Source organism: Megalops cyprinoides, chromosome 21, assembly GCF_013368585.1.
Source record: "Megalops cyprinoides isolate fMegCyp1 chromosome 21, fMegCyp1.pri, whole genome shotgun sequence".
NCBI lineage: Eukaryota > Metazoa > Chordata > Actinopteri > Elopiformes > Megalopidae > Megalops > Megalops cyprinoides.
In genome coordinates this window covers 27,397,956-27,410,753 of record NC_050603.1, presented here as the reverse complement: position 1 = coordinate 27,410,753, position 12,798 = coordinate 27,397,956, and the positions used below count along the sequence as shown (strand labels likewise).

The 12,798-nt window shown below is 45.2% G+C and overlaps 1 protein-coding gene across 8 annotated transcripts in view; it reads right to left on the bottom strand.

Annotated features, from left to right (window-relative positions):
* akap9 (A kinase (PRKA) anchor protein 9) overlaps positions 1 to 12,798 on the bottom strand; it is a 110,745-nt gene that overhangs the window by 42,393 nt on the left and 55,554 nt on the right. For 7 of the 8 annotated variants that reach the window (XM_036555448.1, XM_036555449.1, XM_036555450.1 and 4 more), the window contains 5 exons: positions 12,011 to 12,349; positions 11,518 to 11,634; positions 11,019 to 11,110; positions 10,428 to 10,639; positions 7,769 to 7,998 (listed from right to left, as the gene is read on the bottom strand). In XM_036555448.1, coding sequence (XP_036411341.1) covers positions 7,769 to 7,998; positions 10,428 to 10,639; positions 11,019 to 11,110; positions 11,518 to 11,634; positions 12,011 to 12,349 — 990 coding nt within the window. Of the gene's footprint in view, positions 1 to 7,768; positions 7,999 to 10,427; positions 10,640 to 11,018; positions 11,123 to 11,517; positions 11,635 to 12,010; positions 12,350 to 12,798 lie in introns of all 8 variants that reach the window. The other variant, XM_036555453.1, reaches the window with a different exon arrangement.

Genomic DNA, 12,798 nt, shown 5'->3' with positions numbered 1-12,798 from the left:
TTTTGGTTTGTACAACATATGGCTCTGTCTCTCTATCTACAACACAAATTATTTTGCCTTCTTTGAAAAGATTGCTCTCATTTGGATAGACATTTGATCCCCCCCCCCAAAAAACCAAGAAACTGAATCACACTAGAAATATTAAAATCCTTCATCCTCACATAGAACCAAACTAATGCACAATTTAACAAACTCTGATGAATCTAGTACATAGACATTTCTTTTTCTAATATTTATACTTAGAAGTTAGCTAACAAGGTGAACCACCTGAGGAAGTTAATGCACAGTGGAGTGGACCTGAAACAGTGAATGCTTGACAATAAAGCTCTAAAGCATTAAAGAGCTGAAGCTAAAGAGCCCTAAAGCTCACACAGTTCTTGGAGCAGTAAAACTTTAAGGACCAGCTTCCCCCTCAGTGTATCAGGACTCTACTACACTCCTGCAGCAAACTCTCAAAGCCAGCTTGGGACAACCCACCTTTCTCTTTCAATTCTTTGCCCTTGTTCAACAGAAACCGCCCTGAATGCTTTCTTCCTGGTTGGGCTGGCATGGAATGACCACAGTGCAATGAAACTCAAGACAAGAATGTGGCTTTTTATGAAGCAATATTTCAGGTTCATAGCCCTCCCACCAGGATGCAGAGAGACTACACAGCCAACACACAAAATTTAACAATTCAACCACACCTCAAATCATCTTCACATTAGGGCTGGGCGATAATCAAAAATCATATCTCGGTATTTTTAGGCTGAATGACGATACACAATATATATCACGGTATTTTCTACGAAGTGGGATAAATGTTCAGTTATAAGTCAAAGCCACATGTGAGATGTCACAAGCACTTTTATTAAAACAGACTGTGATCAAAATAAAATGCAAAGACAGGGTTTCATTCCCTGTTTGAAAATATACAGCTGCAAAACATGTAAATGAAAAAATATATCAGCAGTGTGGACCGGCACTGTGTCTCCCTCCATGTTGCAGAAGAACTTGTGTGAGTGAATGGGGCCGGACATGTGTGCAGACATAGAGGGAGAGTGTGTTCGGGGTTGCGCGGAGAATGTGACGGTACGCTTTCGCATTCATTCAGGTTGTATGGGGGTGAAATTCGCTCTGATTGGGCGAAATTGGAGCTAATCCGGCGAAACAAGCAAAATAGAGATAGCAATTCCCCAACTTTATGCAAATAAGAACCACGTGAGAACCAATCAGTTCAGCGTGTGATGTGTTTGGTACGTGGCGTTCTCTAGAGAGGCGGGAGTAAGTGTACTGTTCTTGAACATATTGATGTGTGCACAGTATAATTTAATTGGCTTAAGAAAATTTATGTTTTAAAGCAGGAGTTATATTATATATATATATATATATATATATATATAGCGGGTGATAGCAAAAGCACATTGTAGCAAAGGGCGAGAGCCCACCCAGCCTCGCACCCGGATCTACGGGGTACCCACCGTGCGACTTTGACCGCGGTGCCAAAGAGCCAGGCTCGTTGGTATGGCAGTAAAAGCGCATACACAACCGTAATGACGGCACTCCGACACACTGCCCTCCCCTTCGGGAAGTGCGCCCAAGCGCTTCACCCACCATGGCGTCCCTCACACATTCATCTGCCGTACTTCTCCTATCCCAGGGTGCCCCACTCACTGGTGCTTCACCCATCTCTGGAGTCCCTCACACTGTGCTTCACCCATCTCTGGGCGCCCTCACACCGGGGTCAACCCAACCTGGGGGTCCCTCATATGGCTCACACACCGGACACGCCTCTGATGGCCTCACGGCAAGCCATCCCACTTCTTACACCATTTGTAGCAAAGGGCAAGAGCAGTCACCCCACCCGGCCTCGAACCCGAGTCCACGGGGTACCAACCGTGCGACCTTGACCGTGACGCCAAAGAGCCAGGCTCGTTGGTATGGCAATCAAAGCGCATACTCAACCATAGTGACGGCATTCCGTCACACACACACGTGAATTTTATTCACAGTGTTGCTGTACAACATACCGATGTGCACAACATAATGTAATTGGCTTAATAAAATCATTGTATTCAGTACATGAACGGCAAAAAAGGGAGGTAATGAAATTGGTGGAGAGCATACACAACGCAATGTCTATGCCATTTCATCACAGTTAACTGGCTGACTTCACAAGCTAGCTGAATCGCTTGCTACAATCACTAGCTAACTGGCTTGCTGGGCTGACTACAATAGCTTGCTATATCACCGCACCACAACTACACTTGCTACTAACAGGAGAGCCAAACTTGCTTACTGTTTTTGTGAACACGCCCCCAGAGTGAAAAGTCGTAGGGTGAAATTTGCGAGGTATTTCGCTGTGTGGAAGCCTAGAAGAAACAGGTTATGTAACACAACATCAAACTATATCAATGTAAACGGTATTGTCTCATCCTACATCTTGTTTGAAAATATATTGATATACCTTAAAAAGTCGATATACCGCCCAGCCCAACTTCACATCCAGTGCAACCATCTCCCTGGTTCAGAGAAGCCACAAAGAACACAAGCACTTACTGTGTATGGAGGGGTGGGCAAGGATATCTTAGAAACAACTTTAAGGAGATGGCCATTCTTCCTGTGGTTCACGTGGGAGATCTGAGTCTGTACAACGACTGAATTTTTCTCATTCAAAGAAGAAGGCAGGGAGAAGGGCCTGGGCAAGGGCACACGGGATTCTACTTCGTAGATGTCCTGGTCTTCCCCTTCCACCCACAGCTGGCTCCCTATGTTAGAGTTCCAGTAGGTCCGGTAGGAATCCATTGCTGCTGGTTTTGCCTGCTGGACTACTCAGCCTGTGTGGAGTTGGTGGCTGAGGCCAGTGTCATCATTGGCAGAGCCATGTAGTGAGAAAAGGCACGGGGTCTGGCACAGAGCGAAAAGGCAACACTACAGAGCTAAGCAACAGTCTCTACGGAGCTCCAGAGAAAAACCCTCTGTAAACACTACCTGCTGAAATGGCTCCGGGAGCACAGTGGATCCCAGGTCAACACTGTGATGGCTAAGCACTAAACCAACACAGAGGAAAAAATACACCTACACAGCAAAAAAGCAATTCCTACAAGTTAAGCAGATGTCCTTCTGAGTAGGTTTCCACCTTGCACCTGTGGCTAAACTGCATTCCACAGAGCCGTGAGACAGCGAGCAGATAAAGGCTGGGAGTTAGGTTATAAACAGAGCTCCGTGTCAGCTCCCTGCTCACCACAGCTGGGCCAGCCCCCGCCAGTCAGTGTGCTCTGTTGCTCCAGCAGGATCCTCATTAGAAATTCCATGGCTCCACAGCAACGGCTCCCTGGGAAAGCTCACGGGCCCATTAATTACTATGCACAACAATGGGCAGCAGTGGGCCCCAAGAGCAGCGTGATCAGGCACCTCCTCGCTCACCAGCAGCATGGGAGTGTGACAGTGGCAGGAGGGACAGTGCGTACTTCCTGCAATTTGAGCATGTTCAGGATATGGAGCAAGGCGTGGCCTACAGCCTGAGGCATGAGCGGCAGGTAGGTCAACACACTCACACAAGCACACACGCCTATACTCAGAGAAGCTTGTCTAACTGGATTGCTTCCACATCAGCGGAAATGAGCACATTGTATTGATGCTCTGACAGGTCTGTGCAGCCTCAGACAAGACAACTCTCCTTATTAACTCCCCTTCACATACTTTAGCAAATCAACATCACCCTCCCACAGCTGATGAACTTTACTAATCTAACTTTCCTTTGTCAAGGGCAGAGGTCAAACCCCACATACACTACAATCTTGAGCAGAGTTTGAGATTAACTATGGTTTACTTTCATGTCATAAAACAATCTGCATGTCAAATTGCTAACACACTTTTTCTTTCTGCAACGTCTCTTCAACATGCAAATAAGAATTTTACAAAGACAAAGGACAAATATTTAAAAAGAAGAAAAAAAACATATGTACCATTTTGTTTCATATCTAGGAAGTCATGTTGATTTTACATGGAATCATTCACCCAAAAACTATTTAATGTCATTGTGAGATCTGTTTTTACCAGATGCTCTCCAGGTTTCAGAGCTTAGAATAATAAGGAAATGATATGGAAATTATTTTGAAACAATTTCAAAATGTAATCTCTAGAATAGCTTGAAGCTTTATGAAATGCATCTTAAAGCAATCCACTGGACTAAGATGGTTAGAAATAAAGCTCTTAAACTTACAATTCAGGGACAGAGCAGCTGATAAAAATATCATTGACAATTCCAGAGTACCTCCTTAAAGCAAGCTGCATTAACTCCCACCCATGAAATTATTCAGAAATAATTAACCGGAGAGTCACTGTGCGGTCAGAGAATCAGCACTTCACATTCATGAGAGTAACCTTGTATGGCAAGACACAACATATGTAAACTCCTATGTACATGTAAATATGGAAAATATCTTTTTGACAGAGATTTTAATCTCAAGAGACTTCCTGTTTTAAAGTTGCTTAAATAAATACAAATATATAGATAATGAACATGGGCATACACTGATGAGCCAAAACATTATGACCACCTGCCTAATATGCTGTTGGTCCTCCGTGTGTTGCCAAAACAGCGCCGACCCGCCGAGGCATGGACTCTACAAGACCCCTGAGGGTGTCCTGTGGTATCTGGCACCAAAACATTAGCAGCAGATCCTTCACGTCCTGAAAGTTGCGAGGTGGAGCTACTGTGGATCGGACTTGTCGGTCCAGCACATCCCACAGATGCTCAATCAGATTGAGATCTGGAGAATTTGGAGGCCAGAGCAACACCTTGATCACTTCATCATGTTCTTCAAACCATTCCTGAACAATGTGTGCAGTGTGGTAGGGCGCATTATCCTGCTGAAATAGGCCACTGCCATCGTCTGCAACGATGTTTAGGTAGGTGGCACGCGTCAAATTGACGTCCACATGAATGGCTGGACCCAGGGTTTCCCAACAGAACACTGCCAGCTTGTCGTCTTCCCACAGTGCATCCTGGTGCCATCAGTTCCCCAGGTAAATGGTGCACACATACACAGCCATCCACGTGATCTAAAAGAAAACGGAACTCATCGGACGAGGCGACCTTCTTCTACTGCTCCAAGATCCAGTTCCGAAGCTTGAGTGCCCATTGTAGGCACTTTCGACGGTGGACAGGGGTCATCATCACCGGTCTGCGGCTACGCAGCCCCATACACAGCATACAACACATGCACTGTGTGTTGTGACACATTCCTCCCATAACCATCACTAAAATTTCCTGTGACTTGTGCCACAGTAGACCTTCTGTCGGTTCGGACCAGATGGGATAGACTTTGTTGCCCTCACACATTGATGAGTCTTGGGCGCCCAACACCCTGTCACCGGCTTGTGGTTTGTTCCTCCTTGCACCACTGTCAGTAGGTACTCACCACTGCTGACTGGGAGCACCCCGCAAGCCTTGCCTTTTCAGAGATGCTCTTGACCCAGTTGTCTGAAGCTTTCTAAGCAAGTTGTCTCAAGCTTAACCTGGACAAGGCTGATCTGCTGTTCATCCTGGCCAAGCCCTCTCCTCTTCAAGAGCTCTCGGTTACTGTCGACAGCACCACAGTTAACTTCCTCCACTTCTGTGAAGAGCGTGGGTGTCACCCTCACACCCACAACAGGCTGGACTTCACCGACTGCATCTCACAGACAACACTCTCCTGTCGATTCCTCCTCTTCAACATCAGGAAGATTGGCTCTTTTTTGACCACCTACTCCACCCAGCTGCTTGTCCAGGTCACTGTGCTCTCCCGCTTAGCCTACTGCAACGCCCTCCTTGCAGGCCTCCCAGCCGGCGCCATTCAGCCACTGCAGCTTATCCAAAATGCAGCTGCTAGGCTGACTTACAAGTTCTCCCATGTCACCCCCTCACTGAGACCCCGCCACTGGCTCCCGATTGCAGCCAGGATCTGCTTCAAAACCTTGACTCTCACCTTTTCTGCTGCAAAAAAGACCCGACCTACCTCCAGGACCTCATCCAACCCTACGCACCTGCTCGACAACTTTGCTCTGCTACATCCGGACGCCTTGCTCCTCCCACCAACAGAACAAAAGGCCCATGCTCCTCACAACGTCGCACACCTCTTCAGACTCTACCTGGACTGACACCCTTGCCATCTCGATCATGTAAATCTAAGATTCTTGGCTTGTACTTGTAGCTCTCTCTCTTACCTTATATTTGTAGCACGTTTTTGCCTAGGTAGTACAGCGGTACTTTATTGTCCCAGTGATTGTATTTGATATATGTAACCTTAGATCAGATTAGCTCTGGCTCACTACACTGGCCTTGTGCTCAGCTTCAGCACTATCTGCATAGTATGACCTGTACACATCTTGCCCTTGTGCCCGTTTTCCCACTATATACACTTTTGTATGTCACTTTGAATAAAAGCATCTGCTAAATGAATAAATGTAAATGTAGTCATCTGGCCATAAAAATTTGGCCCTTGTCAAAGTCGTTCAGGTCTCTAATCCTGCCCATTTCTCCTGCATCCAACACATTGACGATGAGAACTGATTGTTCGCTTACCATCTAATCTACCCAGACCTTGACATGCGCCCTTGTTTGGAGATGATCAACGTCATTCGGTTCACCTGTGAGTGGTCATAATGTTTTGGCTCATCAGTGTATATGGAAAGCATCTGATGTGTCTCTGCTATTACCATAAATGAGGAAACCTGTAAATCTCCTACGACCTCGTGAACATTCCAGTGAGCTTTATGATGGTGTCCATATAGATCTTTACTGGTCTTTAGTATCATTACGTGTGTCAGTGTAACGCAGGTATGACGCCATTAAGGATCATCAGGATGCACTACAGGTACTCTAAAACACTCGCCACCTTGGGGTGAAAAGTAGCACTGTGGTTTAGAATTTATTAATGTGTACAACCTGTACGTACGTATACACACACACACACACACACACACACACACACACACACACACACACAATGCAATGTAATAAGTTTGCGGTTGATAACTAGTGACAGTTTGTCTAATGTTGCAGAGGGCATCTGCAAAATACACCATTGCACTTTTAGAGAATGCTGTTGAATATGGTGGCATCCACAAGCATTCAGTGTGTTTGAGCACAGCACCACAAGCCTGACTGCAATTCTTCAGTCTCACCTCCAATGTGACCGTGGATTCACAGAACACACAGCCATGAGCACCACAGAACGTACAAGCCCAGGGCTGTATCACTGCTTGAATGAAGCAGCATGCACATCTAAAATAACAGTGCTACATGCATATCCACATTAAGTTACATTATATTACATGCATTTAGCAGATGCTCTTATCCAGACCGATTTCCAGCACAATAGAACATAAGTGCATCCATTCAATTTAAACAAGCAACAGCGTCAGACCAGGCTAACAACACTCCCAGACCAGTGAGTGAGAGCGTAACACTACTCGAGCCCTACCACAAGTTAACTTGTGCAATTTGACAAAGTATGCAAACTATACTACGATACAACAGTCCCTAGAACACAGAATCCAAAATACATCACAACACTACACGTAAAATTAAATTATATTAAAGTAATTTAAGGTATCAGATGTTAGGGACGGGTACTGAAATAGAACCGAGACCGGGCAGTCTGAAGAGGTGGGTCTAAAATAACAGTGCTATGTTCAAATGAAGCAGCATGCACATCTAAAATAATGCAACTGCAGCATGCATGTCTAAAAACAACAGGGCTCTGTTTCAATGAAACAGCATGCCTATCCTAAATAACAGTACCTGGATGGTTGTCTTGGTGATGGCCACTAGAAGCTTCTCCACGGCAGCCTGCAGGCGGGAGCTGACGCTCATGAGGTACTCCTCGTTCTCCAGCCTGAGCTCCACCCCCAAGAGGCTGTCCATCAGCTGCTGTGACATCTCCAGCCCCTCGTCTGTCACTGTGCCCCCCGACCACACGCTTGCATCGTCCCCACCGGCCCCGCTGCCATGACAACTGTCTGGGGACACGCCTGCAAACACCAGTATGACAAAGCACTGTCAGCTATGTGTGTGTTTGTGTGTGTGTGTGTGTGTGTGTGTGCTGCTCAGTGACAGAGACACCGGCACTAAGAGAGAAGTGGCATTCTGAATGTGGGAAGGACAGAGCCACAATCAGCAGGCTGCATAACACTGGAGGAGGGGTAACAGCAACAATAGCTCCATTTTCCCCTTCATTAACATTTTGCACACACCACCAATGTGCCTGTAGAGGCACAATGCCCATAGTTTGTGCGTCTGTGGAAAAAACTTACATACAGCATGTCATATGTTCAGAATGTAGGACATAAAGAAAAAAAACAAATCACATCTGTGTCAGGAAACAGAAATGTTACATTCCCTTGCAGTTGTGAATGGAAGCTGCATTAAAAATAACCCTGTCCAGACAGTTAGTTTAATCTGATGAGAAGCTGCTGCTTTCTGCAGATCTCTCTGCACTATATCTCTTATCCAAACACTAAGGGTAAGAAAAAACAACTCATCCAGTGGCCCACGGAACAACCACATTCCACATATCAATGAAGTATAAGGAACATCAAACCAGCTCAGCCTTCCACAAGAATGGGCTAATTAGCCCTGCCCATCCACACCTCACACTGCATACAGGTCACCATACTGCCTGTCGATGGAATTACACCACTTCACTACTACACTGCAGATACCGTGCCCAAGAAGAATAAACTCTACCCTCTTGTTTAACGAGTAATACTAAATTTTCATCACTGCTCAGGCAAGACACGAATTAAAAACTCATTGGAGATTGTTGGTGTTTGTGTTGTAAATTTGTAAATTAATATGTAAATTATTGTTCAAAAACCTGAGGTGGAATAATGAACTGCTATTCCACTACATGTCTATGCATTTATATAATCACAAAATACATAGTTAAACATATAACTAAAACACATTTGAAAATACAGTGTAACCCACTTAATATCCCCTCTGAAATGCAAAATGTGATATTAAGCAGGGTGTGATTTTAACAAGGTGTCAATATTATCCAATGGCACTGTCACACATACAGCTAGACATGCAAATGGTTGTTCGATACTCTTTGTCTTGACAGGCCCAAAATGAAAAAAGTGTATAAAAGCGGAAGTCTGACCTTATTTTGGAAAGTGGTTACATCATTTTCTGCTTCCAATTCATGGGATGAGCAGACATTTTCTGGGCAGTTGTGTCAAGCTCACTAACCGGTGTTACTTGAGCTGATGGTATTCCTGAACACCTACTACTCTATAACACTGTCCAAAATGATATAACTGTAGTAGTGTATCCACAAGTAAGTGTGATATTATTGGTTAAATAAATTAGTTTAAACCTACAAAGGGCAACAAAGCTACCACTTCCCCCTTCTGAAGTGGGGGTATAAATGAGAGAATATTAACTGGGTTCACCTGAATGTGGAAATAAAATATATGTTCCCAAATAATTCTTGTAAATAAATTTTGTGTAAGTAATCGTATACCTAACAGGCATTCATGAGTTAAACAGTATATGAGGATAATAAAAAAAAATCAGGCCTTGAACAGCTAACCTTAACTGAGCTAAGCTTGCAGAAACAGGTTATGACATATGGATTGTACTGGCAGCGATGCAGCAGGGCATATTCAGCTTTGTATGCTGGTCACGCTGCATGTATCCTGCATAGACAAATTCAAATGGCCTGCCTCTCCCAGTCTACATGGGGTGGGAGTGTAGGGGTGTCTTTGGCTTTGGCACCTACCCTCAACAGGCCAAAGTAAGACGGTTCTTTTGCTCTCCCGGCCCGACCCCCAACAGAACATCTTGCCTCACACTTAACATGACCGCAGCAGAAAAAATTACAACTCCTAATAGCCCTCACTAGCTTCAAAGAGCCTCTGCCAGACAATGGCAGACACCTTTGGGAAACTCAGACTTTAACTCTGAAGAAAAAGCATTCCAGGAAGATCACAGTGCACTGATATTTTTAAATGCTGACAGCTATAAGCAGGAAACAATGTAAGTGCAAACAGTCTGAGTCGAGTCACAAACAGATTTTTTCCTCTCTCATTTGTGGTCATGTGTAATGCTATGTACATCTTAAAGCAAAGCGCCACACTTTTTTTTTTCTTCATGCAGCATCTTTTATGACGTTTAATGTTACACGTGAAAATGTCTTCAAGCACCTGAGTGGCAAGATTCAGTATTTGCTAGACTTGTTCTTTCATGGGTATTGTGCATGGTGTCTATCATGTAACACACTTTAAGGATAGGATTGGGACACCCGGTTCCCTTGTAATGCTATAATCCGTCTCCTGAGGAAATCTTCACTTTGGGCAGAAACTTGGATCTGGGGAGAAGGGAAATGTGACTTATTTGCGTATTGCCAGCATTGTGTAAGACATGACCGATTCCTGCAGGGCACAGACACACAGACCTCCACCAGGCGCTGTGGTCTGGGAGCTGTAGGACCCGAACGGCTCTGTTGCCACTCTCTGCCAGGTGGGTCTCTGTGTCTGCTGCTCCCTGGTGGACATGTCCAGTATGCCCTCCACGTGACGACCAATGGTCTCCTCAGTGGCCGCTGTGGTCTTTAGCACGTCGCTCAGCACCTGCCGCAGGCTCTCATTGGCTTTCCGCAGCAGGTTCCTGTGCAGTCAGAGTGGAGAGTCAGCCACTCACAAGACTGAACCATCCTGCAATCATGCTATGTTGATGGAAACATCAATTTATATTGTTAGAATACCATCTAAACTTACTCTGAAATGTAACATATAAAATGAAATAGATGGTAAATGCCATTCCACTAAAGAAGAAAAAAAACCAAAACACAATAAAAAAATAACAGCTTAGCTAGGGGATCTGTAACTCCCACAAATACACAGTGCACCACAAGAAGTCATCACCAATAGGCACTCTACTGAAGATGTAAAATGTGTAAACAATGTAACACGTTCATGTTCATCTACTGGAGTTATCAAGAGGCCTGACAGAATCCCGACAGAGATCCCTCCACTCCCACACAAACCTCTCAGCTGTAATGACATCAGGGGAGAAGTCAGGCTGTCCAGCACACTGAGGAGGGAGTTCTGATTTGGCCTCCTTTCCCTGGGACTCATCCTTCACCAAGGGTTGCACAGGAAGGAGGGAAAAAACAGACAGAAGTCCAGTCATTCTGCTCGCCCTCAGGACAACAAAGTTTGTAAGAAACAGCACCTGTACCTCAAGTTAGTGGACTGCACTGTCTTTAATAAAAGCACATTCAAATGAGACTAGCACTGCCCATAGCCACACAAACCGAAACATTGCCTTCTGTGTGCTGCTATGGCAACAGGTGTGCCTGTGAGTGGCTACAGTGGAGACCTTCTCCACCTATTGGAAAGTAAACACACACTCTACTCATTAAGATATCAAATTCATACCAGGAACAACCAATCAACAAGCATGACAAAAAGACGATATATAACAAAGATGCCCAAAGTCCATTCCTAAAAAGGAGAGGCATGGCTTGCAGGGGGTCAGGTTACCTGCTCGGTTTGCATGCTACTGCTTTGCATTTCAGGAACTCGTCCCCACAGTAAGACACTCTCCCTTTTCACTTTCTCCTCATCTCCTTCCAAACAGTACTTCGGCCCAGCCACCCTCTAACCACACACAAAGCACACATATTACAGTGATCATTATGGCTTCAGTATCATGCCAAATCCACTGCAACATTTTCACAAATCTATCCCCAAATCTTTCACCTACACTGTGCAATTTCTGGAACAATGCTGGTATGACTATGACTAGGACTGTTAGTTGCTGTGAAGTGATACATGTTTATCAAACACACTAATGTGGGTGCTAGATGGAGGGCACAGTGCACATTGCTCACTGACAAATCTGCTTTTCACCTTTACAAGGGAACTAAATCATGTGATGCTCAGTGTTTTCCATAATCTGTCCTTCAATAACCCTGTAGTGCTCAATTCTTACTATAATCTGTCCTGTAGTAACCCTGTGATGCTCGGTGCTTACCTCAGTCAGTCCTGGGGTAATGCTTGGTCGTTGCAGTGATCCCACCAATGCAGAGCCCTCAGCGTGCCCTGGGACCTGACAGAGAGACCCTGGAGGGGCTCCAGCCTGGTAGAGCTGTTCTCTGAGTGAGAGGATTTCTGCAGTTCTTTCTTTCAGCTCTCTCTCCAGCCTCTCCTTCTCTGCCACTAAGCCCCTCTCTCTCTCCTCCACTCCCAGCACAGATACACCCCCCAGGTCATCAGCCTGGGTCTGCATTGCTGATGTCATCTCCCGGGCCTGCTTGGCAAGTCTTGCAAGTTCAGACTGCTGGGCAAATTCGACAGACATCTGCACTATAACCTGAAAATGGCATAAGGATTTGACAAACAAATACATATGCAGGAAGCACGCATTCAACAGTGTAAAACGGTGTTTTGAGTAACACAGTTAGCCCGTTTCCACCAAGCAGTACAGCACAGTTTGGTACAGTATGGTACGCAATTATTTGTGTTTCCATCATCAAAAGTTGCGAACCGTACCAAAATAAGCGTACCATACCATATTGGTTTTTAGCACCCTTCTGTTGGGGTACCAAGCATGGTGGTACGGTTTGTAAAGGATGGAGCTACACCCACTGCCGTCCGTTGATTGGTCGACAGAGAGTCGTCACTTCCATGCGACAACGTGAATACAAACACAAAAGGCACCATTTTTAAATACACTGCGAGAGAGAGAGAGTTTTCTCTACTGCTCTGACCTCAAATACAGTCTGTGCGCAAAACGAAGCTGTGTTACATGGTAGGGCTGCA